This window comes from Rhamphochromis sp. 'chilingali', assembly GCF_963969265.1.
Source record: "Rhamphochromis sp. 'chilingali' genome assembly, chromosome: 10".
Lineage (NCBI taxonomy): Eukaryota > Metazoa > Chordata > Actinopteri > Cichliformes > Cichlidae > Rhamphochromis > Rhamphochromis sp. 'chilingali'.
Genome location: NC_137937.1, coordinates 37218689 through 37246164, shown reverse-complemented (window position 1 = coordinate 37246164; position 27476 = coordinate 37218689). Strand labels below are relative to the sequence as shown.

At 40.3% G+C, this 27476-nt stretch overlaps 1 protein-coding gene across 1 annotated transcript; it reads right to left on the bottom strand.

Annotated features, from left to right (window-relative positions):
- Positions 1-233: 233 nt before the first annotated feature.
- On the bottom strand, positions 234-25135 carry npffr2a (neuropeptide FF receptor 2a). The gene is made up of 4 exons (XM_080894282.1): positions 24938-25135; positions 17089-17423; positions 9509-9608; positions 234-3361 (listed from the first exon to the last, which is right to left on the bottom strand). The coding sequence occupies exons 2-4, from the start codon at positions 17414-17416 to the stop codon at positions 2509-2511; spliced, it is 1281 nt and encodes a 426-aa protein (XP_080750408.1). The 5' UTR covers positions 17417-17423; positions 24938-25135; the 3' UTR covers positions 234-2508.
- Between the last annotated feature and the right edge of the window lie 2341 nt (positions 25136-27476).

Below are 27476 nucleotides of genomic sequence, written 5' to 3'. Positions count from 1 at the left end.
ACATTTAGTACAAAAAGCGACTAAAGTCATTCATTGGATCATATTTACATTGTGACGACAGCACAACAGGGTTCAGAGAGATTTTAAAAAATCAAATTAAATGACAGGAAAAGATTTGATGTGTTTACACGGCACATTCATAAAGGGCTCATTGAAGGTTTCTGTATAAATAATGTGCATAATTGCACGTTGACGTGTGGATGTTTACAGAGCAGATTTCAGGGTAAAATCCTGAATGAAAATTTTGTAAATGGATAATCATAGCTTTCATCTCTTTGCCATCTATAGGGCTTTATGCCCGAATAAAAAAACCCAGTAAATGTGTCACCTGCAGAATATCTGTTAGCAAGTATCATCTTTCCTGCTTAATGTCTTTCTGTCAATAAAAAGACACAAACTGTCTTCAGTTCAAAGCAACATCTTCACAAAAAATGATTCTAATGTTTTAATGTCAACAGATCATTAGCACATTTATTATGTGACCTTATTTTAGTTATCATAAGCAAAGTACATGTTTATCATTTTTAATCCAGTCTCTATAGCAGAGCTCTCAAACCTAAGCCTCTTTGCCCATCTCCAGTGTCTCTGAGAAAAATCTTGGTGAATATCAGAACTCGCAGCAAACTCTCCTAACTACTGGTGTGTTTGCTCTGCTGCTGGACTTTAATCAAAATCAAGTGGAAACCTTCCTTTTTTAAGTTTTACAACCTTTAATTATCACTTTTGCACAAACAGGGTTTTTTCTGTCTTTGTGGTTTTGGAGTTACTCTGTTTCAAAGAAGGCCATCCATTTTCTTAGCTGCTTATCCGACTGTCATAGCGGAGGCTACTCTGGACAGGTTGATTGCAGGGCTGACACAGAAAGACAACCATCCGTAGCTACGCCTAAAGACCGTTCGTGTCTCCATATGCATGTTAGATCAAAAACTGCTTAATTATGGCTACTTTCATAACTGTTACATCCTGTGAGGCTGTGGGAGTGTGTGGGTGGGGTGTTTACCCGCTCTCCCCGCCTCCTCTCTTGCCACTCCTACCCCCTCTGTCTCTCTCACTCTCCTCTCTCCCCAGGACACAGCTGCTTTTGATTAGCCTCGTTTGCCACCTGACTCCAGTCAGCAATCACCTCTGAGGCTATTTAAAAAGGCTGATTGCTCCTGCTTTACAGTCTACTACTTCTCCTCCTCCTCTGAGTTGATTCACACAAACTTGCCTTTCTTAGTGTAAAGATATCACCTTTCTGCACCATTTTTATAGGAGCAGCTACAAACTGGGTTACAAAACAGCTTGTTGTAAGCCTCTAGATTAATGGCATAAAAATCATAGAAAAAGATTTCATATTTACTGAAATTACTTGTTAGTTGATCTCTGAAGTGAGTGTGACATGCTGTGGCTGTGATAGCAGAGCATAAAAACATGCCTCGCTTTAAAAAAGAACTGTTCTCATGTATTAATGCATCTGTGAATATAAAAGATCGTGATGACTAATACTTGCTAATAGTTGCTACATCAACCTCCACTTCTTTTCTCAACTCCTTTATTCCTCATTTGAGCCCTTTGACTTTTATATCTTGTGTATGTTGTTTGACTTAATAAAGCAGTTCAAACATTAGGCGACACAAACCACACAACGTGGGATTTCTCCTCGTGATCTGAAAGTTGCCGAAGGTTTCAGCAGCAGCAGCAGTGAATAATACGAGACAGATGTTGGGAGAATTTTTGTTCGTGTAGTTTGCCACATTACAAAGACATATCTTGAAATCTTCTCTGCAAGTGTCATGCTGTCATGTTTGATGCATCTTTATACATTTATACACAGAAATTTTATATGGTGCAGATTAAAGATTAAAGGGACACTTGAGCATTACTGTGAAGGGATCTGGGGGCTCTTTTATGCTTTCGGGGACATTTATCAGATTTGTACGTCTGTTTTTGTCTCCTATAATGAAACGTTTCTGTCGTGATCAGGGCAGTTTCTTCAAGTTTGACAGGGGCTCCTTAAAAAGTTATGAATCATTAAAAGACTAGAAATGCATTTTGAAAGGATGGCGCTCATCCCTCCGTCACAGTTTTGGACCTGAAATCTTACATGGTGTTGTTGGCTGCTCTTTTTTCCCCTTTAATTTGACACCATCTGTATGTCAAGTGTGCAGCAGCCTGTTATCAAAGCAATATTGACAAGTCTAATTGACCATTCTGCAACGGACAGCAGGAATATTAAGTCCTGCCCTTGCACGTGTGTCACATGGTGTGCATCTGAAGTGATAAGATTACAACCAAAGGCTGTGTTCCCCTTAAAACTAGTCACTTAAAGATGTGTATTTATTATTTTTATTTATTTTCTTGCCTTGAAATCTTGTATTGTATTGAAATCTTGGACATTTTCCAGCTCACCATCCGCTTGTAAAATCTATTTAAGGGAGCCTCGTGGTTTTCTTAGGCACAGCACAGCATGATTTAAGATTCAAATATCTTTCCTCACCACCTACAACAAAGTGTGTGTGTGCGTCCTCAAATAGACACTGCAGTCACACCCCCACTACTGCAAGATGCCTTTTCCAGGTCCTCCATGACCAAATCCTGCTCGGTGACATGGTTGATTCGCCTGGACGTGTTCTTTTCCAAGCTGTTGAGAGAGATGGGTTCCAGGCAGGTCTGTGCATTATTCGCAGGGAGGACAGAGTTTCCCTGCAGCCTGTGCGAGTAGGTTTTCCTCCGCTGGCCGTCGGCTGTGCACAGGCTGAACTTGAACACGGCTTGAAAGCCTCTGCGGAAATTCTCATTGAAGAAACCGTAGATGATGGGGTTGACGCTGCTGTTGAAGAAGGCCAGCCAGTGGGCAAAGGGGTAGATGTAAATGTTGATGATCCTGTACTGCTGCTCAGTCAGCTTGGCGTAGTCGCTCAACATCATGAGAGTCCACAGAGGCAGCCAGGACAGGATGAAGAGCAAAGCAACTATGAGAAGCATTTTAATGACGCGTTGCTTTTTCTTGGACACCGTGTGGCGGTTCTCGTGGCCCGGCTTTCCTCCCGTTGGAACTGCTGTTTTGAAAAGCGTAATCCCAATCCGGGCGTACATGATCACAATGAGGGAAAGAGGGGCAAGATAGATGTTGGCAAACAGGACTGTGGTGTAAATCTTTCTCATGTCTTGGTTTGGCCAGTTCTCTCTGCACCAATAAAAAGGAATAGTTTTGTTATCATATCCCAGCAACACCCGGATGGTTTGCTCCTTGGTCACTTGTAGCATCACGCCAGAGGGACACATGATGGATACGGCCAGAACCCAGATGATGACTATTATCAGTGTGGCTGTGGAGATGGTCAGCTTTTGCTTGAATGGGTAGACGATGCATCTGAACCTGCAAGAGGGTACAAAAGGTGATGGTTAAGATGCATGTAGGCATTTAAAATACTTTTTCTGACTACGTGAGCATGTGCGTCTGAAAAGCTACATGGCGTTCACATCATATTGCACTAAAGGTCACCGTGCACCTGGCATGCTGTTTGAATAAATGCTGCTGATTAGCTCATTAGGACATTAAGGTTTACGAGGACTATTTTTGTGTCATTTTCCTTTGTGTTCAAAGCCTTAAGAAGCACAAATGTGTTCTTTAAGGTTCAAGGTTCTTTATTTGTCACATGCATAGTTATACAAGTATAACACACAGTGAAATGTAGCCTGACACGCTCCTCGACATGTGCAGAAATGGGGGGTGTAGAGGAAGAACATTATATATATATATATATATATATATATATATATATATATATATATATATATATATATATATATATATATATATATATATGTGTGTGTAGTATATACATTGGGTGAATGTGCAGTAGTAGCAGCAAGCAGGTGAATTCTGTACATTAATATGAATAGACATCTGACTATTTTACAGGATAGACAATATAAACATATTTAAAATTAAAGGAATTTGAAATGTACATTGTGCCTTGGTTTAGTGTCTGGAAGAGTCCTGTCTCAGTCAGTTATAGATGATGTGAGAGGGCGGGTGTGTGTGTTTAGGGCACGGATGGCTTGGGGATAGAAGCTCCTCTTGAGTCTCTCTGTCCTTGCCCGGATGATGCTGAACCTTCTACCAGATTGCAGAAGTTGGAACAGTTTGTTGCCAGGATGGGACGGGTCCTTCAGTATCTGCTCCAGTCCGGCATCTCCTGGTGTAGGTGTCCTGAAGCCGGGGGAGAGCAATCCTGCAGCAGCGTTCTGCTGTACGGATCACTCTCTGGAGAGCTTTTTGGTCCTTCACACAGCTGTTCCCAAACCACAATGTCATGTTCTGTGTGAGGATGCTCTCCACAGCGCCTGTATAGAAAATCCTGAGGATCTTTGGAGAGACCCTGAACTTCCTCAGTTGTCGTAGGTGATACAGGCGCTGCCTAGCCTTTTTGGTCTGGACCTGAATGTGGGCAGCCCATGTCAGGTCTGAGGAGATGTGGACACCAAGATACTTGAAGGACTGCACCCTCTCCACTGGAGCTCCATTGATGATAATGGGCTTGTAGTCTCTGTGCTGACTCCTTCTGAAGTGAGCACTTGCCAGCTATAGTTACAGTGTACAATTCATTTAGAAATCAGCTTATATGGTCGTGTTCTCACCTCTCCATGCAAACATTACACCATCACTTTCCATTTGTTTGCAGTATCTGACAGTCATGTCAGCTGCATTGTGTCTAAGCATGCAAACTGTATTTGAAAAGTTTCAGTAGGACTTATTTTGGTGTGGCTAATTTGCTTTGTGGATGTCATTGTGAAGTAAAGCCCTTTTTTCCCTTGATGCCTGTCACCGTGCAGCACTGGATAAACGAGTGACTAAATAAGTTCCCCCGGGCCAGTCTGCTTTTTCCGTGTTTACAAATGTCACTGCCGGGTACTTCAAAAATGCTAATGCCCTCCTTCTTCTGTGCCTTTTTCTCCAGCCATTGTCTGAGATGTCTTGCCCACTGACTTCACGGTAACACAACAACATATAATCAAAAGCTTCAATCCAACTGGAGATGCTGTGCAAACATTCAACCTGCATGACTCTCGGAGTTTAAAATGAATTGCTCGTAGACTGAAAAGATATTTTGGTATTAAATTAGTCATGATGATACAGTGCTGTGTAATGTGACAGCAGTAAGGTGAAGGCACAGAAGATGAGACTGAGTGATTACTGGCTCACTGAACAATGACAGCAAAGGTGACAACACACAGCTCTGTGTCTCCTTGTCCTTTCAAATTTAATTCTAAGTATGTAGCTGATGGATATTGAAGGTGACTTTCAATTCTGTATGTCAAAGCATTTCAAAATCTGTCCATCCCAGAGGCACAGACAGCCTCTAGTGATATCAAATAGTGATGGAGTGATATCGCTGCATGTCTAGTGTCTGAGGACAGAGAGATGATAATATACAGCGCTGTCAGTTTACACCACGCAGAGCTTTTGTCACCCTCATATTTACACCTTCTAACTCCACTTAGGATGTGGGGCTTTTTGTGGGGCTCGAGTGCTGGCGACAGACTGGATTCTAAAGCCTCTTGCTTTGGTTTGTAAAGCGATTAAGCTGCACAAGCCTGTCCGGCTTATGTCTTTCTCAACAAGACATCACAAAACAGATTTCACTGACATTTGGTGAATTTGAAAAAAGGGGCAGGATAGTTGTTTTGTTTTTTAATTATTATTATTTTTGCCACTTGAGGGAAACAAGCAGATAAAATTTTAACACAGCCGCCACTTATGGCTAAGTAAGACTGGCAGTGTTTTACAGACGTGTCTCTGTGATCTAATGCCTGCAGTCCAATATTCTCCAACTTCAAGCATTATGAAGAACCCTGCACTACAGGCAATTTTAAGGATTGTTTTTGGTCTCCTTTTGCACCCAAGAGAAAATCTTTCCTCCTTTAGCTGACAGATGCTCCGTAGCTGCGGCACATAGGTGTGCCGTGGAAGATTATCCGGTTCCACCTGATTAGTACTCTAAGTGATCGGTGTGAGTAACAACTACATTCTCTTCCACTAGAGGGCAGCACAACTACCTGCTCTTATTACAGTTTTTTACAGACGCTAGGACACATTTCCCAATACTTAGGTCACTTTTGCAAAACTCTTCACACAATCCTCCTAACTGACCGTCAGCTTGGCAAAGCAGTTCATTTCACATTCAAAATGCACTACAACTACCAAAACACTTCATTCAGGTCTTCATTCACACTAGCAACATGTAGCATTACAGTGTTTTCTTGTGTAAAACAAGGACACATCTCTGTTTATAATTTCAATATATGTTACTGGAATGAATCAGACATCATGCAGAATTCGTTAATATTTGTTTATGTATTTTTATTTTTTTTGCACTAAGTAATCCCAAAATACAAGAATTTGTATACACACCATCCACTGATACACATACAATAGTAATGCTAATCTACTCGGTCTCCTCCATTTGGCCACAGGTTCTCATCCACATCACATCTTATGTCATCTAGGGCAACACACCTAGGAAAGAATCTCCTGGCTGCCAGAATTGAAGGAGTTGAACAATTGAAGGAGTAACATCTGTGTAGATGTTCACAATGAGAATCAGCTGTGGCTGGTTAAACTGCATTTTTAGATTTAAAATATGTTTCAATAAAATATTGCTGTTGAGTTTTGCTGTCTTTTCAAGTTTTGCATTGTGTTATTGTTTTGGCCATAAGTTTAACAGTTTTGAAAACAGTATGTAAGCACATGCAAAATGTCCTGTACGTACAAAGATTTTTGGCAGTTGTTGTGTCTGAGTGAGAAGATAATTCATGAAATTTGAGAGATGTAGTCATTGAATGCATTTTGTGCCAAAACAATGATAACTGGTCCTCAGTTTAGCCCACATAGACTTCTGTTGTGCTCACTGTATGAGGAGTTTTGCAAAAGTGACCTAAGTATTGAGAAATGTGTCCTAGCGTCTGTAAAAAACTGTAAATGGGTTGCCAACCGCCAGTAAAACAGAAGACAAAGAAGAAATTACATAATGTCATGCTGTGAGTGAGATAACCAGCGTGTAATAGCAATAGATACATATTTGAAAAGGAAAAGTGGTCAATCCGACCTGGTCCCGGAGAAAATTCTCACCCAGATGAAGGCAGGAGTAGTGGTCAGAAGAAAGCAAAAAAGGTATACTGGGGACAAACCGAGCCAATTCCACTGTGCCTGGTGAAAAATGATCAATATGCTTCTTGTGACACTTTTGTTTGGTGGTGTGCCGTGTGATTTTTCTAATGTGAAATATGTGCCGCGGCTCCAAAAGGTTGGGAAACACTGCCGTAGCATTTCCATTTCCTGCTGAGGCAAAAACAGCAACAGTCTGAGAATGAAAAAAAAATTATTGGTATAATAGCTCAGCTATTAAATACCCAAAGGCTGAGAGAAGTTAGATTAAGGCGATTCTCTGGTTCGATTCAATTTTTAATTCAGTTTTATTTATACAGCGCCAAATCCCAACAACAGTCGCCTCAAGGCGCTTTATATATATTGTAAGATAGATCGTACAATAATAGATACAGAGAAAAACCCAACAATCATATGACCCCTATGAGCAAGCACTTCGGCGACAGTGGGAAGGAAAAACTCCCTTTTAACAGGAAGAAACCTCCGGCAGAACCAGGCTCAGGGAGGGGCGGGGCCATCTGCCCTGACTGGTGAGAGAAGGACGACCGGATGAAGACAAAGGTTCTCTGTTTGCTCAGTAGTTGTTCAGCCCATGCACTCTGTTACTGTAATGGTACAAATCTCCTGTAACACTCACCAAGAGGACGTAACTAACTGTGATGGCTTAGGTGCATTTCTGCACACACGAGATAACAAAAGAGGAGACAGGATCCACTGTTTCCGTCACTGACATGCGTGTAATCCTCGATTAGAGGACACAAATAGATGTATGTCAGCTATCTGTGGTGTTTGGGGCCAGCAGGGTGCCCAACTCAGGCCAGATGGGCCGCAGAAAGTATAGAAACAAGGGGATTTTATGGGAATTTTGATAATCCCCATAAAATTATCTCAGAACTCTGAAGCTGCAGTTTCCTGTTTCTTTGCATCAGAGCACTACCATTTACTTGCCTACTGTCATCAACGTCTTCTTGTTTGGGCTGCTGCTTTTAGAGTCTCACTCTTTTCCTCCTGCCTGGCAGCTTCATATTCAAAATCTTTTGTCCAGTATCTCCAGCATCCCTAAACCATCTTACCCGTGCCTCTCTACCTTTGTCTCCATACTTTTTAACCTGAGCTAGCCCTCTGTCCCTCTAATCCTGTCCTTCCTGGTCTGTCCAAATTAAGTTTTACTATCTTCAGCTCGACCTCTTGTCTTTTTATCAGTGCCATCACCACAGCAGGTCTTCCTACCATTTTATAAACCTTCCCTTTCACTCTTGTGATAGAAGGACACTCATCTCCACCTGCTCCACCCTGCCTGTGCACTCTTCTTCGCCTCTCTTGTTTACTGCCCATCGCTTTGGATGCTTGACCCCAGGTATTTCATTTCATCCACCTTCAATATCTCTACTCCTTACATGTTCACCTTTGCTTCTGCGTCCCTGTCATTCACACACATGTATTCTGTTTTGCTTCTGCAGACCTTCCTTCCCCTTCTCTCCAGAGCATACCTCCCCGCTACAGATTCTCCTCCATCTGCTTCCAACTCTCACTGCAGATCTCAAAGTTGTCTGCAAACATCATAGTCCACAGAAACTCCTGCATAGTCTCACTTGTCAACCTGTCCATCACTACTACAAACGATCCCACACTCAACTTAAACTCATCTGTCACTCCTCACACTGTACCACTGTCTTTCCTATGCCCCCTCACATACCTCTGACTTCCTCATGCAGTACCACAGTTCTTCTCTCGGCACCCCATTATTATTATTATTATTATTATTATTATTATTACCCATCTGAGCTTTGTCATAAGCTTAATGATATCATTCACTCTAAAAGACTGTTTTAAATAAAGCTGGGGGTGGAACTGCAGGAGAACTGAAGGCTCAAATACACAAGAGGTAATCTGGGAGATGTAACGCACCGGGGAAACACAGCTGAGCTAAATCAGGGGAAGCATGACAGAGTGAAACAAAGCTACACGCAAAGCACATGAGACAAGGGACTGGCAAATTAAACAGGAACTAAGTGAACAGGTGACTGACTGATATATACAAACTTGACACGAAACAAGAAACACCGAACTGACATAGAAAAAGAAATCCAAACAGATGGGGGGACATGACTGAGGAGACAGAGGGATGACAAAGGAGGACGAGAATATAAAAATAGTACAAACAGATTCCAAACGAGAGACTCTTACAACTAAAAGGAATCACAAGCTCACAAAAAACCCAGGATCATGACAGGACTTCAAAGTACTTAATTACACAAATTCATGGAAAGCACATATTGAACAAATTGCATAAAAGACGCTGCGACCTTTATATTTTTCAAAAGCAGCTTAAAAGATAAAATACATCTACGTTACCTGTCAACAGCAATAGCGACGAGCGTGAAGACAGAAGCTGACACAGAGATGCCTTGAACCATGCCGCTCATTTTGCAGACCAAGCTTCCGAAAGGCCATCCTGTTGACAAGAGAGATGCACTCAGCTGATTTACTACTGAGACAACAAACTGTGACAGTTGGCATGATGACTGTAGCCCCAGGCTGTGACTCTCATGTAATGGCATACTTCTGGGACACAGAAGAAACCATCAGTTCCTCTAAGAAATATTTAACCAGTGAGTTCTGAAAAAGCCAGAAGGCCATTTAGGAAACACTTTTCAAAACAACCTTTTAATAATCCAGACCATAGTGTTAAACACTGCCGGTTAGTCTGGAAGGACTAACGTAATTATGCGACCCACATGTATGCAAAGGCCTGAGAGGCACGACTGCTCTATATGATAGTTTTCCAGTACCTATGTAAATTCTGGAGAAGAATAAGAAACGAGAAAACAAAGATTACACCCACAAACTCACCAGTGTACGCTGAAGCTGAGGGGATTTGTCTTAATGCCATAAGCAAGTGTTTTGATTGGGAACAATACGTAATCAGTGATGCTGGTAACAGTAACACCTACAGTGTTGATGTTTAATATGCCTGCAGACAATCATCAGTACAGAGTGAACAGGAAGAAGAAACACGGTACTCAAGGAATCCTCAATCAGCCCTTTGTGCAAGAATAGTTTAGTAAAATCTGCAGAAAATGCTTTTAACCATTCAGTAAAACGTGTGAATCCCTCTCCAGTTCATTCATATAGGAGCTTCACTGCACAAACAAGCGCCCGAGAGGCCAGCAGGCTAGAAGGATGTTGATATGAGCCATTTATCTGCACTTGCAATTAATTGTTATACCAGATGAAGGTTGAATGAGACTAACAAACCTCACGGGGTTCCTGGCAGAGCGTGTTGTTCTTATTAGTGAAGTTGAAATCTGAGTTTTAAAATATTGGCATTGAACAGTGACGAGAAAAACATTTATAGGACGAGATTTTCAGGGAACTTTATAATAGTGTTTCTATCTCCACCCACCAGCAGTATTACTACGTTTTGGGGGATCTGATGAGGGCTCTTTGAGTTTGAAAATGAACCTCACTGTAAGAAATGTACATAAAAATGACAGTTAATAACTGTAAAATGGTAAATTACCATTAAATCAAAAAGAGTAATTTATTGTAATATGGACATTACATTTCTGTAAATTGAAAAATGGTGATTTGCTTTTATTTTTACACTGCTAATATGTTGAAAATAAATTAATGTACTGTAATATGGCACATTGTCTTTGAAAACAACAGGAGAAATCTGTAACATTATTTACAATGAATCACACTACAATTTACATAATAACTCTGTATGAATGGCAATCTTTCCTGCTTTTTTCATTTGAATTTACGATTTACAACTGTATATTACCTAAAACATACCGTACTTTTAATTTTAACAAAATGTCAAAACATTGTTAGAATTATTGTCAAAATTACGGTGAAATGTTTTTAATATTAATAAGCTCAGGCTGTTTGATAAAACAGTATATGTTAACAGTACATACAAACAATTACTAATAATTAAAAAAATATGTATATTTCTTTAAGTTCTAGAGTCTCACCAAGTATAACACAGCTGTTTACAATGAAAAAAAATATTTTGTGGTATAGGGAGGTTTAAATCATGTATTTCCCACTGTTCAGTCCGTGTTCAATCTGTTCGAGTGTGATACCACCTGCTGAAATTAAAATTAATTGATCAAAATGAAATACAAAAAAATTAATGAAATAATTTTTCTTTTCGGTTTCTAATAATAACATAAGGCATATCTCTGTTACTGGTTTAATATATTAAAATGTATATCTAGGAAACAGAATAAGGGATTTGAAAGAGGAGGGGATAGTCTTGTTTTTGAACTATGTAAATTATTTGAGGATTAAGCCTCGCACAGCTGGGAGCACAACGATCTGGAAGTTTGCTCTCTTACATGGATGATGTCAGATAAATATAATGGCAGAAATAACTGGACTGAAAGCGTATTTTTATTTCACTGTGTATATGTTTACCTCCTTGTCTTCCTTTCTTTCATTTTTTAAGGAATAAACAGATTAACAAGCTGTCTACATAATACGCTCAGCTTCTTAATCCCTTTCAGAACAGAAAACTCTAAATAAGGCAGAGACAGACCCACTTTCATCAAATTTCTTCTGTGTAGGCAGACAATATGCTGATATCCTGAGCTGCCATCCATCCGCATACTGGATTTAGAACCAGCAGACACGGTCTAGTGTCATTATTAATTACGGTTTCCATAATAAAAAATATCCTCAAACACCAATTCCTTCTTGCTGGAGGTCTGCAGTTACTGTTTTTTACAATAATTTCTATTCACAAAATGATATTATACAGTGCGATAGTGCACTTCTGTTACACACAATATGTTATTAACCAAAATTACACAGCATCTGCCAAATCTGCTCACAGTGCTGAGCAGACGAGCAGGCAGATTTTGGGCGTCTTTAATCTTCTTGCGATGCCTCTTTCATATAATTTGAATTGCCAGTAAGCACTGATGCAGATTCAATACCATCAATCACGGTGAACTAGAGCATCATCACATGGGCTGTAGATGAAAGCTTTCTTAGAAACTGCGGCAGATTGCGAGTAGTCCAGTCTTTTCAGAGCACTCATGGGCTAAACAAGAGCCTCTTATCACTATAGCTGAAAGAAGATGACTGTAACCGTCATCGCACTGCTTTTCGTTGGTGTTGGGAAGCTTCACAGTCTCATTGTCAAATGGAGAGCTGTACATTTTATTTATTGCTTCACTTCATTGTGTTAAAGCCCTGACCCCTGACCTCCATTAACATTGAGTCCAGTCTCGTTTCCAAAAAAGCTGAAAAAATGTGAATTAAAAATGCAGAAACACATTTTAGTATGTTCATTTTTAAATTCATGCCAGCAACATGTCTCAGAAAGGTGAGATGAGGGGCAAGTTACCTCTGGTTGCATCACCTCTCCTTTTAACAACATTTCTAGGTGTTTTCAGCCACTGAGGGCTTAGCTGTAGTTTCATAGCTCACATAGATTTGAGTGCTGAGCACCCAGGAGATATCAGCATTTCGAAAATGTGCATTATGCATCTGTTTGTTTGCATTTTAGAGTTTTTACTTGTTTTCCTGATCGCAGAGAGAGTGCTCCTGAGAGGCCGAACCTCACATTTACTTGTTTATGTACCAAAAATTCTTCATAATTGTGAGACGTTTGCACACGCAGTCCTTCAGAGTGGTGATCCTCTTCTAGTCTCTATTAAATTTGCAACCTCTCAGGAAATGTCTGTTTATTCCAAATAATGCTACTAATTAACATCTTAGTTATCAGATGTTCCACTGTGTGTTTTTTAAAATGTATTATTATCACTTTTCATGTTTTTGTCGCCCCTGTCCTAACTTTTAATTATTGCCTACAAAATTAAGTTGTGCTTTTCTCCTTTTGTCCACAATCTCTCATCAACACATTTTTTCACAGAAATATATCTTTTTGGTATTTGTGAAATTTTAAATATAAATCAAACACCCAGAGTTTTCATTGACAACCGAAACTAACATACAAAAAAGGATATGCATCACATCCCTGAGCCTTTACAGGTGTGAGCAGCACACGAGCGCAGTATCAGCAGCAGCGGCTCCCATACTCTGTCTGTGCCTGAATGCATCGTGCATTATCACTCAGCTGTAGGTCGCCCATGCTTGGCTGCACTCGAAGCTCGGTGCACGATCACTGTAAACACATGACTATTACGCTACAAGGAGAAAAAATTATGCATAAGGTCATGTTTTCATACATGCAGCCTGAGTAACATGCAAACTGCAGACAGACAGATTACAATGGCATCTAATCTGTTCTGACGCAATAATGGAAAGCAGAGCTGAATTGAGATGTCGGAGTGATTTATTGGCCAAATGCCACTGAATTTCTCTGTATCCTACTCCTAACACTGAAAGAACTGAAAGATGGAGTGCAGGCAGACTGGTGATGAGCTCTGCCCACTTTATGATTGACACAGCCCTTTACGTTCCAGCTGAGTGAGCTCAATTTTCATCTCTGTGCCAAAAGCTCTTTGGCCTGCTGGCTTCTGAATGAATCTTTCATTTTGTCCTCATACAAACTGCAGCTTGACTCACCTTGAACCTTTTTTTTTTTTGTCTGCTGCATCACATTTACCATTATGTCCACTGATATTTTACTCAAATCTCAACAGTCGATCAGCAAACATAGAGGGCCATCTTTTTTCGCCTGATCATCACTTTGGGCTCCCTTCTTGCTCAAATGTTTGGATCTTCAGTGGCATGAAAAATCTGCTGGAGACGCCGACGGTAATCTTTCTTGCCCTGTTAACACGGCCTCTCCACTAGGTCATGCAACATAACACACTAAAGAAACTGCAGAGAATTTACTGGAGTATATTCTTCTAAAACATCTTGTGTTATCCTATCTTGTGTAACATGAAATGTGACAAGCTGACTCATGAATTCTCAGAACAGACCCAAAAAATAAAAGTGTTGCAACAGGCATCTAGTGGTCGGGGTCATCAGCCACTTGTTCCTCCCTTTATTGAACCAGGCCTTCATTTTGATGTCTCCTATCCCGCTTTATCATTTCATGATTGCATGAAATTGTGTGGCCATGACACCTTAATGTTGACAGAATCTTCACATAATCACCTTCTGGAGCGATCAAAAACAGTTATGGCTGCAGGTGGCGTCACATAATAAGATGGTATATCCACATTTCATTTTTTCTATAATCTTGCTGATAAGAGAGTCAGGTAATGTAAAGCTCTCGGGTGGTACATCCTTTGCAAAGGCTAATGCATTCTGGAAAGCAATCAGGATCCCCGCTTAATTATGACCTATAAGCATGCACCTCCCACCAAAGTGTAATCCTTTTAAAATCCATATCTGATGAAGCCTAATCAAATATTTTAGATTTCTGTATGGAGACGTGCTCTGCAGATGACCTGAGTTTGGTCAATACTTGACCTCAACCAGAGACAGCCCCATAGGCCAGCCCTGCCAATCACCCTTCCTACTGGCTGGGGGGTCCACTGGTGTCTGATGCAATATGAATGGGGAAGCAGTCGGGGGGGAGGTCTGGGCAGTCAGATCCAAACTGGTTCTTGGCACTTCGAACAGCAGCAGCTGGAGCTATTGCACCAGGCTGAGAGATGCCAGTTGTATATAGTCATGCTTTCTTCAACGCACAGCTCGGGTTTTGAAGCCTATGTCCTAAAGACGGTCTGTAAAGTCGTCCTCAGTGAGAGGTGGCGAGCAGGGGTCGGTATACTTGTATCTCCTGGGTTCAGTGTTTACACATTAGGCTTCTTCTGTGCAAGACGTTTGTTCCCCTGCAGATATGGATATATCCAAGTTGCACAAGTGCAAAAATCTTGCTATTATTAGCCAAATGTAATCATCATTCTCTCCAATAAGCTACATCACAAAATAATTTTTACTGATGTTTTTTCTATTATTACTATTATCCTGTTATTTCTATTATTTTGTGCTCGGCAGGTGTTGATTCCAGAGCTCAATTCCTACTCCGTTGACATGTCTCTCCTCTAGGTTTCTTTTATTAATGGATGACACTGGGATTGCATACACGCTTTATTTTATTAAATGCTTTTGTTATTTTTAGCTGTTCCAGTGCCATTCATAGTGCAGCAAATGCTTACCCACTGGTGTATTCTTGAACTGTTGAGGTTAGAGGTTCGCACTGAAAGAGATTTTTCTAAAACTCTGCATAATTTTTAATGCGATAATCTACTGGAAAGCTAATCTGGAATATGCTTCCTGCTGGTGGGTGCAAGCCGTCCCTTACATTTCTGGATTAAATTCATTGTTATGTCATCGCAGCAGGAATTTAATCACACAAAGAATTCCAGCCAGCTGTACGTTCACATGTCTGGTTTGGCTCTTGATTCAGACTATAATGGGGTTTTTTTCATACCAAATATCTGCTCTTACAAAGAGGAAAGATGTGGATAATTGGTCTGTAACTGTAATCACTAATTGCAGATTCCGCTCTCGTTATACATCCAAAATTGTTGCTCTAAATGAGTAAAGCAATTTCGTTGTCACTCAGTTGACATTCTTATTGTTAGCAAAATACAGAAGCTCGTGGGCTTTAGTTTGAAACTGTCATTTCATATCAGAATCAAAGGAATTTGAAAACACTTTCCAAGAGTAAATTATCATAAAATCATTGTCAGGAAAATTTTAGTCATTTAATTTCAATGTGTAACTGTAGACAGTATCTGAACCCCCAGCTACTACTACATGTTTCTTTTCCAAATATTTATTTATAAGTGACTTATGTATGTATGTATGTATGTATATGTATATATTGTACTATTCTTAGTTAGCGTATTGTCTGTCTTGTCTTAATGTTGGTTTAAAATGGAGCACTGTAACAAAAAATAATTTCCCCCAGGGATCAATAAAGTATTCTGATTCTGATTCTGATTACTATCACTTGCCTTAAAAATTGCTCATGTGTGATTTAGTCATCAGCAACCAACTGTCAAACGGAATTGGAGCACAATGTGGAAAAAGCCCCGGTTTCTCCATCTCAGCTCACAATTTCAACTCTGCCGAGCCTCTTCTGTTTCTCACCACCACAGGCGGTAAGAAAGCGGTGGGTCATGTCTCAGTGCTCACAAGGTTCATTTAGCAAGGGATGGCTCTACAGAAAACTTGGGTAGTCCACATTAATACAACTCAAAGCCAGCAGCTCTGACGCTGTGATTTCACAGTAGAAAGCTAAATGGCTGGTTGAACTCTGGAAAAGATGGTGAGAACACTTTTTTTCATACAGCATTTTCTTTGCGATCACTGAAATGTGAAGCAAGTCTTGGTAAAACAGGGCAAAAGTGAAGACGACAGAAAAACCTTAACCCTTCTGCTCGGTGGCCGTTTCAGGATACCAGGAATCAGATCTGGTTCCACTGCAGTGACTCAGCTGTTGCTGGTCAGGCTGGATTTTACCATACTCCGGCTGCCTTAACATTCATTTGTAATTTAGGTTTATGTGTGCAGTGGGTATACCAAATCTTTCTAAGATGTTCTATCGCTACCAAAAAGTGGTTATTTTCTGCTTCAGAACCTGGTAAGTAGCTGGTTATGATTCTGTTCATTAGTATTTGCTGAGTTCTGCAGATAATCTGCAAAACTTTCATCAAGGAAATTAGATTTTAACTTTCATGTTGGCAACCTTTTATTTTGTTGTCCATTATTGCTGTTCGGTCTACACACTGAAGCTTAAATACGCCTTTCGGGATGTTAATCACAATAGAAGTTTGTCCTCTATCTGGGTTCTCAGGAAGCAAGAAGCAATAAATCATCTAATTTATAAGAATCCACATGCAGAAATTCCTCTGTGCTAAAAGGTAATAGTTTCTTCCCTACTCCATGCTCAACCTCTCAAATTTGATGCAATTTCACCAGGTAGTTTTTGGGTAGTGTTGCCACTGATAGCACAAAAGAGCAACACACCTCTATTACTGTCTGCTCACCTGTAATTATGTTGTCAAGAAGCGTTGTTGGCATGCAGAAAATCCCCACCAGCAGGTCACTCACGGCAAGGTTTAGGATGAACAAATTGGTAACAGTCCGCATATTTTTGCTCCTCAGCACGATGAAGCACACCACTCCATTTCCCACCATGCACACGAGGAAAATCAGCAGGTAGGACACGATGAAGATGGCTGCCGTGGATGGCTGATGCAGGTAAAATCCAACATAAGTGATGTTGCTCCTGGGTATGACAGACTCCAGGGAGGAGTTGTACAACGTCCAGTTGTCATTCAGTTGAGTCAAGTTGTTTTCAAATCCTTCGTTCATTTTAACCCTGTAATATGAAAAGTCGTTAGAAAAGTGCAATGAGAAGGTACTGGAGTATTTATTTATTTATTTTAAGATTAGTTTTGTATTAAGTAAAATCCTGCAATCGAAGGTTTGTTAAAGGATTTTTGGTGAAAACATGTTTGTTGACCACGGCTGAATCCCTCTCTAGTGTTGTAAATCATTTCAGTTTTATTCACATGGCACCAAATCACAGTCACAGTCACCTGAATGTGCATCATACTGTAAGAGCCTACAATACTGGAAAGAAAACCCCAACAATTAGATGACCCTATGAGGAAGCACTTGGTGACAGTGGGAAGGAAAAACAAGAAGAACCAGGCTCAGAGAGGGACAGCCATCTGCTTGGGGGTTAGGGAGGAAGAAAGGAAAAAGACGCACTGTGGAAGTGAGCCAGAGATTAATAGTATTTAAAAAAACAAACAAACAAAAAAGATGTGAGTGAAGAAGAATCCCCCAGCAGACTAGACCTACTGCAGCATCACTAAGGGAGGATTCAGGTCACCTGATCCAGCCTTAACTATAAGCTTAATCAAAAAGTTTTAATCCCAATCTTTTAAAAAAGCACCCATTAAGGAGTACAAAAATACCTTAAAAACATATCATCCTGTCAGATTATAATGTGTAATGTTACACAAGAACGGGAAGAAATCAAAATGAAGAAAGATAATGCTCCTCTAAAAGTAAAAGAAATACCCTCACCTCTTCAAAGAGAAGTTTTCTGCCTTTGTAGCTGAATGATAAAGTTCAGAGAAATCTGTGATGAAACCTTGTTCCTTTCACTCTCACATCAGTGCAGCGTGTTGGGTTTTTATTGTGTTACAACAATGCTGCGATTTTTGCATGATACCAGATGTTGAGTGTGGGCAGATACATTTTGATTTTGATCATTTCTTATCAAAAAAGCTCGAGTCGGCTGATGTATCTGATGGTTATCTGATCACCCGCTGTGTTTTATTTGTCTGTTATTTTAATGGAGGTGATGATAAATTATTTTTTAAAAGCTCCATTTTGAGCAGCGTTGTTGTAACTGCTTGTACTTTATCCCCTGAGGTTTTCCAGGCTGGAGTAAGTCTGATTTTAAAATATAAATGCATTTGTATAACGCTTTACTCAGTCCCTAAGGACCCCAAAGCGCTTTACACTACATCCAGTCATCCACACATCCACACACTGGTGATGGCAGCTACATTGTAGCCACAGCCATCCTGGGGCGCACTGACAGAGGCGAGGCTGCCGGACACTGGCGCCACCGGGCCCTCTGACCACCACCAGTAGGCAACAGGTGAAGTGTCTTGCCCAAGGACACAACGACCGAAACTGTCGGAGCCGGGGCTCGAACCAGCAACCTTCCCATTACAAGACAAACTGCCAACTCTTGTCCAACTTTTACCTACTGGGCGTTTATTGGCCATTATTCAAACGTAGTTTAGTATAGTCAGCATTCAGTACATCCGTACATTATGAAGTACAAAATGAAAATATTAAAGTGTCCAATAAGACTTTGAAACTTGCAACTCAAACTCGTTATTGGAAAAGCTGATGGATTAAGTTTTCCCAGTCGTCCTCTTAACAGCTGCACTTGGTTTTACAACCACTTGTTTCACTTTACAGATCCCAAGCTGTGTCCATCTTTTCAGTCTCTGGTATAAATGAGATTATCAAACCTTTCCTCAACATTTTGTTTAAGCCTTTTTAATAAAATAAATAAATCAGCATCTCTTTCAATACATGTCAAACCGGCCCCGTGCCAGCAGCAGCGCGCTACTTCACTGTCCTATTTTCCATCTGTGTTGCTACTTGAAAAGAGCACTTCTTCCCCCTTCACTTTTTCAACCCGAGCATTGCCACACTGGAGCAGCTCTTGTTGTGGGATCCTGCTGTCGCTGTCTAATTGTGTTTTATAAAACGAGATGAGATGGTTGTTGAGGGAAAAAGAAAATGCCAAAGAAAAAATTACCCACCAAGTCAACAAACTCGCAATTGTGAATTTATGTTCGTATGCTGTCGAAAACATTTCAAAGGTGAACGTGTTGTAAGTACAGGCTAATCATTTCTACTCTGACATCCTTCTGCATTCAGTTTTTTCTTCAGTAATTGAAAACCTGCTCTGCTGGGTTGAAGCCATTTCTTTGCTGTGAGAAACTCTTGGGTTGCTTTTGAGTCTACTTTGGATCAGTATCCATTTGTGCTGTGAGCACTATCTGATGCACTCTTCTGCAGCACTTGTCTAAGTCTGTCTAAGAATATAGTCCTGTACACTTCACACTTCATCCTGTTACCTTTATCAGCAGTTAAAACATCCGTTCTTAGTTCCGCTGGCAACCATACATACTTATGCCATAACACCTCCACCATTTTTGACAGGTATGCTTGGATCACGAGCCAGTTCAACTCCTCCGCCATAATTTTCTCCATCCTGGTTTCATCTGTCCAGAGAATTTTCTTTGTCTGAACTGTGAAGGCTCTTTTAGAGCGTTTCAAGCAATCTTCCTCTTTTTCAGTGAAACCAGTGGTTTATGCTTTGTAATAAACCCTGAATGTGTTTCTATTCATTAAGCCAACTTTGGTTTGTAAATGTTGACAGTGACACGCTTACCCCCTCAAAAAGGGTCTTGCCTTGGTTAGATTTCATCCACTCTAGTTGGCCTCTATTTAATTCAGTGTTATTTAATCACAACAACAGTCTCCTCGAGGCGCTTTCTGCAGTCTTTCAGCTTTTTTTGATTTTTTTTCTCTCTCTGACAGGCTTATTCAGTCTCTTAAACCTTTTGACAGCCTCCCTCCCTTGTACTGGTATCTCATATCATGTTTGATGTTAGAATGAAAAGCTATGAATTTAACACTTTCATTTTTTACTCTCTGCTCGTACAGAACTTAATCTGTTTTCTAAGAGTAGGTCCACCTGAATTTGACACACGTGAAGAAAAGTAAAATAACTACTGATTATATGTGAACAACAAAATGGGCCAATGAAAAAGTCAGCCTCCTCTCAGCTGTCTGAGTGTCACACTCGTGTGCCTTCAAGCAGACAGCAAATTAACAGCTGTGATAGCGTCTACTCAAGAAATTATATAGAAGAGATTTGGATCAGATAAGGGTAGCTGCTGAGAATCATTAAGTCTGATTTGAACTGTCTGGTCATGATTGGATGTTACTTACATGGAGTAATATGAAAGTCTAGATGGAAGAAAACACAATATTACTTTGGAGCTGACTTCCTGTGCTTTGCTGATGTCTTAAATTGATTCCTTCAATCACCGTCATCCTCCCATCACATTTTCTGAGTCTCCTTTATGATGCATCACAGTTTTTACAATTTCATCATTGAACCCAAGATCAACAATTCCCCTTCAGTTAAGTGTATCACATGGTGTTGTTGACAGATGGTTTCTGTAACACCTTTTTGATAGAAGTATCGAGCTCTTCTTCATCCGTCTCTGCATTTCTGTGATTTGATATAAGATATTATTTTCAAAAAAGTGTAGGATTTAATAGCCTGCAAATAAATTATAATTCTAATGTAATAGTCATTAATCTGCCAGTGTAGCCACATCCTGATTTCTGTTTCTCACAGTTTCAATGCATGTATATACTCTGTCGATTCTAACCCTTTTTTATGTTAAGTCTTATTCAACATTTAATCAGTCCAACAGCAGGTGGATCACCTCAGTGTTAGCTGCCATTGTTTGAAATGCACAAAAAAGCCCAGCTCCGCATAGAAAGCCCAGTGCAAACTAAACTGCAACATAGTTACAGACTCATGCAAGCTGGCTACACTTTCAGTTAGATCAATCAACAAAAGTTAACCTAAGTCCAGTAACCTGAGGTTTTTCTGAGGTTTGATTCCAGGTTCTAATAGCTGCTGCAGATTGTTATAAAAATTCTTAGGTATGCTGTGAATTATAGTTCTCAGAAAATCAAAAACCTCAAAAAATTGTAATAAGCAGATGTAACTTTTAAAAAGCAAAATGTAATCAGCCAAGAAAGTTAAAAAAGGGGCCGTCTCTTACTTCCTCTCACAGGTATAACAAAATCAGATTTACACAGCACAATTAAAATTGAGCTTTTGAATTGCTGTGCAAAGAATACAGTTGCATTAAATGTAATTACATTAAAAATACATACAAATACAGTGGAACCCCGACTTACGAATACCCCGTTAAACAAAAAATTCAAGTTACGAAGGCGCTGAACGGCAATATTTCTGCCCGAGTTACGAAATCCGCTGGCTCTGATTGGCTGAGCCCACAATGCCTTCCGAATCATGTGACAACCCCTTGGCTTTCGTAATTGCGCTTTGCTGTTCCACTTGAACAACGTGTTGTTGTTGTTCTAGTTAGCAATTAGCCTATAGCCTATCGTTCAGCATCGCCTCACTCAAAAGGCGCGACGGGTGCTTCGACTTACGAAAATTTTCAACTTACGAAAGACCCTCAGGAACAAATTAATTTCGTAAGTCGGGGTTCCACTGTACAATGTAAAGTAAACAGTGGAGATGCAGAATACAGAATTAAGTGGCCTTCAGTAGCAGGTACATAACTACTACTACATCAACCAGAAGACAGCAGGGTTACAGATATAACAACAAATGAGAGGTTAGTGGGTTGGAAAGGCCAGAGAGTAAAGGTGGTTTTGAGCCTAGACTCTCCTTTTATCTCAAGCATTAAGTGATTCCATAGCTGTGGAGCAGTGACTGCAAAGATGGTTACCTTGTTACTCCAAATGTGATATTGGAAATGTAAGAAATCAGCAATAAAATCTAGCTGCTGAACTCTGTTAACGTGTTTAAAGACACAGGTGACACCAAGGTACAGGAATCTCCAAAAAAGCAGACATAAAGTAATAAAGGAATGGATGAACTTCCAGATCACGAAAAGCCAAAAAAAGATTTGCGTTTAAAGATGATTTTTAACAAGAGAACAAATGGGTTTAAAAAATTGCATCGGTATCAACAGCACCACTAAGCTCCAGCGTAATCAGGGCTGGTCTATCACCTGTAAACCCTTAGAAAAGGTAGCACCTTTGGTTGCCTTGTGCATGTTACACACTGTGGACTTGTGCACTGGTCTGCACAAATCTCCTAAATCTCTCACATACTGGCTCCAAGCACCACAGTTACCCCAGGACTGATATTACAAGGACATCACTTGCTCTAAGGAACCTTTGGGAAGAAAGTCGCCGAAAAGGGCAAAAGAGCTTTTCCCCACTCAGCCGGCTAGTGTTTGTGAGGAGGAGGCAACAATGCTTGTTACAGGCTCCAAGCTATGGTAGACTTGGATGCTAATTTCCATATGAGAAGCAAAATTTGACCCAGAAACACTCAAGGACTTCAGTGTCACTGTCCTAATGTGCTAACCCACAGCAGCTGAGCCTTCAGTATAATTGGTGGGGACATACTAATGCACACTACACTTTAAAGCTTCATTGTGCAGCTATGAAGCCATCTTTTCACACTATGTTCACATTGTCAACCACCACATTACCTATAACGATGAGAAAAGTGCGAAAACGACTGAATTCTGCAGGACAGTCATGTGCTGTGGACACAGATATATCAGCCACTCCAAGCAGCCCACCCTCCAACAAAATCAAGTCCATTTTGGAGATCGGTTTCTAATCAGAGTGTCTGAATCTGTTAGTGTATGAGTGTTTTTCTGTGTTTGATGCCGCTGGTACACTGTGTGACACTTCACTAGGGAACTGTAAAATAAAGTGCAACTGAAGTGTCTTCCTCCTTCAGTGAATTACTGCCACAGCAGATATACTGCAGGTAAAAGAAAGCACCACTATATGAAATTTCAGTCAGAAACATTGTTGGATTTCAAAGGAAATCATTTGTAAGCTGGAAATATCTAAACATGGTTTTAGAATCAGAATCAGAAAGGGTTTAATTGCCAAATGTTGAGCGGGTTTACAACATTAGCACATTAGGTGGACCTCAGGAATCACATGATAACTTCTCAGTTTGTGTTCTGGTTTGTGCTAAAAGCTTTTGAACTTCAACATAAAAGTGTATCAATCCTTCTATCTGGGTAATTCTCTGTATTTCAACAGCACAAGTATGAAAGGGGAAGAGCTGACCAGCAAAACGAGCCTCGTCTCAGTCATCTGACTAAGATCTGCGTTAAAATAAGGCTTTATAAAATAAGGTTTTTTACTAATTACATTACTGCACTGGGGAGGTACTGTGTTAAGTGGTCCACAGCAGCCCAACAATACATGTTATCATGTTAAAACATTTACATTTTGTGAAAAAACAAATTTACATCTTAATGTTAAAAAACCCTCTAAAATTCAATCGACTGATCGTGACCTCTTAATTAAACACTAATCTCACTATCCAACCATAACTGCTTCTCCTTTAGCAGGCAGAAGACCACGTTCAGAGCAGCTTCCTCCTCTCACTCATGTTCACTAAACAATAAAGTTATTACAATAAACAGTGGAGGTTCTGCTGTCATTAAACATGCTCTTCACATGATACTGCATATGAGCTGGGAGCCGCAAGGGAATTCCAGACTGTGTTCATGTCCCTAATATGCCACTGATCATTTTTTGGTGAACTTGTGATCACAGTGCATTTATCCAGGGTGTAACTGGAAATGTAGCTCAAAAACGAATAAGATCCTTTTGCCTTCTCTAATGTTTGTCAAACATGCAGCTTAGAATAAACTTAAATGTCAGATCCAGTCCTTCATCATCTTTCACCAACCCCAGATTTTGCATTTCTCATCATTCTTTAAGCATGTATTAAAAGCAGCCATTGTAATGGCATTAATAGAGCTGCATTGTGCACGTTTGTATTCAGATTTTAATGCTCCACCTTCGTCTGCATGAGACAAGAGGAGCTCATTACGTGTTTAGAAGTTAATTAATTAGAGTCAAACCCAGTTAAATTTTATATTTTAATGAAAAAGGTGAAAAGAAGTTACGTTTTTTTTATTAACTAATCAAACAATTCAAATGTAATTCTAATGGAGCTCCAAAAGTCCCCAGTGATGACTGTGCATGATCCTCTTTCCCACTAATGATAATGATAACACGTACACAGGAGCTCGTTAAGTTCGCGTCCATCCAGCAGCATTCTGCCTGATGCATCGAGGCGAGCAGACAGCTCCATGAACACACTGTGCAACCATTATGCGCACATCACTTAATGAAACATTAAAGTTAATCAGGACATAATATCGCTTCTTCAGATTCCCAGTAAATCTCACAGGAGAGGAATTGGATGCAGACTTCAGGAGCTGAATGACTGAGCGCTCCTGGACAAAGAGCGTCCTGTCAGGCAGTGGACAAAAACGCGGTGATAATGGTTTGGATGGATGCGCACTTGTTCCCTGCCTCTACACGCCCCAACGAGCTTTAAACGCTGTCCAGTTTTAACTATTCAGCTTGAAGATAAGTAAAAGTTACTGAAAATTAATTCTACAGATTCACGTCGCCCTGCCAAACACTGAAATGTTCACCATTGCGTTATTTATGATGTTGTCCTACCTTGTTTGCTTTCACCTCAACGGGCAGCGTTCATTTAAAGAAAATGTCCAAATTTCTACTTTTCTCCGAATGAGACATATTTATATGAAACCGAAGAAAAAACAGAAAGAAGCCAGTCTCTCTCTCTCACTCAGCTCCGTACCAATCCACGTTCAAGCGCGTCGCCTGAAAGCGCGCTTCTCGTGGCACATGGTGCGCTCTGCCGGCCGCTCAGAGCGCAAGTGTGGGATTTGTGCAGATCCAGCCGTGTTTGATGCTGTGACGTCGGGGGCGCAGGGGTGGGATTAGAGGATGAGGATGAACGGGCTAATGGTTGAGTGATATCGCCCCGATCTCGCCCAGCTGCTGACTCTTAAATGTCATTGTCTGTGATGGTGGAAGTGTGGGGGGGCAGAACACAGATGGTCTGCGCAGTAAAACATAGCCTCAGGAACCGTCACACAACACCCCATATAGTCATGTGGATGTTTTCTAAAAATGTTCAAAGCCACGGTCAACAAATTTATGGAAGCCCTGAGATGCCAGAATTTATTAAGTCTGCACTCCCCTGGCAACCACTGGTCGCTAGGAAAATTGGCTATTCCCCAACCAGTTGGAGAGCGGTTGCTGTCTGTTGCTGAATGGTGCTAGCTAAAATCAGTCCTTAAATCAGGGTGCTGCACAACAAAACCTTGCAATTGCTTTGGGTGCCAGCAGTTTGCTTGGTTGCCCATAGTTTGCACTGAAGACAGAAACTTGTCTGCCCCCACCAACTAATCAACGAGCAATAGTGAAACAAGAAAAAGTGTGACGCACACTTGTTTCAAAGTAAAAGTGCCTCAATGCTGCAGCCAACGTGTTTTGAAAGGTGAAACTTGCCACCCAATTTTTTGTTGTCATCTAATCTTTAGACCTGTGTGACTGAGGCCGAACTTCCCTGCAGAGAAATGAATAATAACCTCAGATTTTATCAATAAAATGCCTTTCCAGTGGAAATCCATGTACATACAGCATTTCATTTGTTGTTTTGGATTATTAAGAACTAACAAATTATGATTTTTATGTGTTGTTATGCTTTTTTTAAAGGTCTATTTGTGAACCATATAATTGAATGCAAATGTAATGAGAGAAGATTAAGTGTGTAACGATGAAAAGTAGCATTTATTGCTTTTGTATATCTATAGATGGATTTATTTATAATTTACTGGTGTGGCTCACTTGAGATCAAATTGGACCAAATGCGGTCGGCTTGATAGCCCAACATTAAAAACCTGTATTTCTGCTTTGGTAGCTGCTGTGCTGCATTAAAACCACCACCACCCGCCTGCTTGCGCTGCTTCAGCTCCCACAGCTTGACTGTTGCCTCATCAAGGGATTGCTCTACTAAGTCTAACAGGGTCACTTCTCTTATCTGGGTTTCTTTGTGGTTTGTGGGTTTAATGTGTTGGTCAAATAATTGAACTATGAAGTTACTGGTTTGAATCTTGCTGTGGACCTTTCCTGCATGTGTTCCTTTCATTGCGCTAATATGTTAAGAAAGTATTAATCTGTCTCTAAATCAGCTTCTATTAATGCAAATTCCCACTTTGTATTTTATTTCTTTTTTGTTCTTTGGACTCTGATGATGAAACGTGTGTGCAGCACACAGTATGCTCCCCTGTAGATGGCAGATGGAAGAGAGTGCTGTTTTGCTGCGTACACACTGAGAAAGCGTTGCAGTTAAAAGCCCAAACTTTCTTCCCCAGGCTCTGGCATGTTTGATTCGGCTCGAGTCTGAATCATTGAGAAAAAGTTATTGAGCAACAAGATCTAACCTGCAGAAGCATCGTTAATGGCGGCCTTCCTGGCTGCCTTACCCTTAGATGCTTTATCTTTGAAGCCTAAAGCGACCAATTAAGTGAGATAAACGTTATCATGATTTTGTGACGATTGTCGTAGTCAGTCACAGTTATTGCTGCGTCTTTTATTGATATGTGAGGATTCATCATGAAACACATTTGTTTTTAAACCATATCTCCTGTGTTTCCCTCCCTGTTGTCTGTGTGAGCTTTGTGTCGCTCATTGTTCTTATTTACTGTTTATTTTGTTTGCTACGTGCTCGTGTGTCTCAGTTGGTTCTGCTTCCTGTAAACTGTATGAATGATAGAATGTAAGTGTATTTTAGTGTTGCAGAAGGCTTGAGGCATTATGCAGATGTTTATATGGATTTCTTGCTCTCTTATCCCCTTCAGTTATTAACTGAATTCCTCCCATTATATATTTTGTTTTATATATTTGCTCATTGCTGCCTTCAGTTTGTGTTATTTTGAAAACATCTCACTTTTTCTTTTTGTTTGCGCGGATATGCAATGAAACACTATTTTTGGAGAAAAGCACTTACATGTTTGGTTAACTCCAATTTGGTTTACCCACCCAATGATTTAATTGTAGTAACATGATCCACATTTAGGTTTTTTAGAACCAGAGATGAAGCGATGCAGATCTTGCTGGCAGACATGTTTAAAGTAGCCTTTTAAACCTTCTCCACCTATTGAAGGGCATGCATGTGCATGTATTTGCT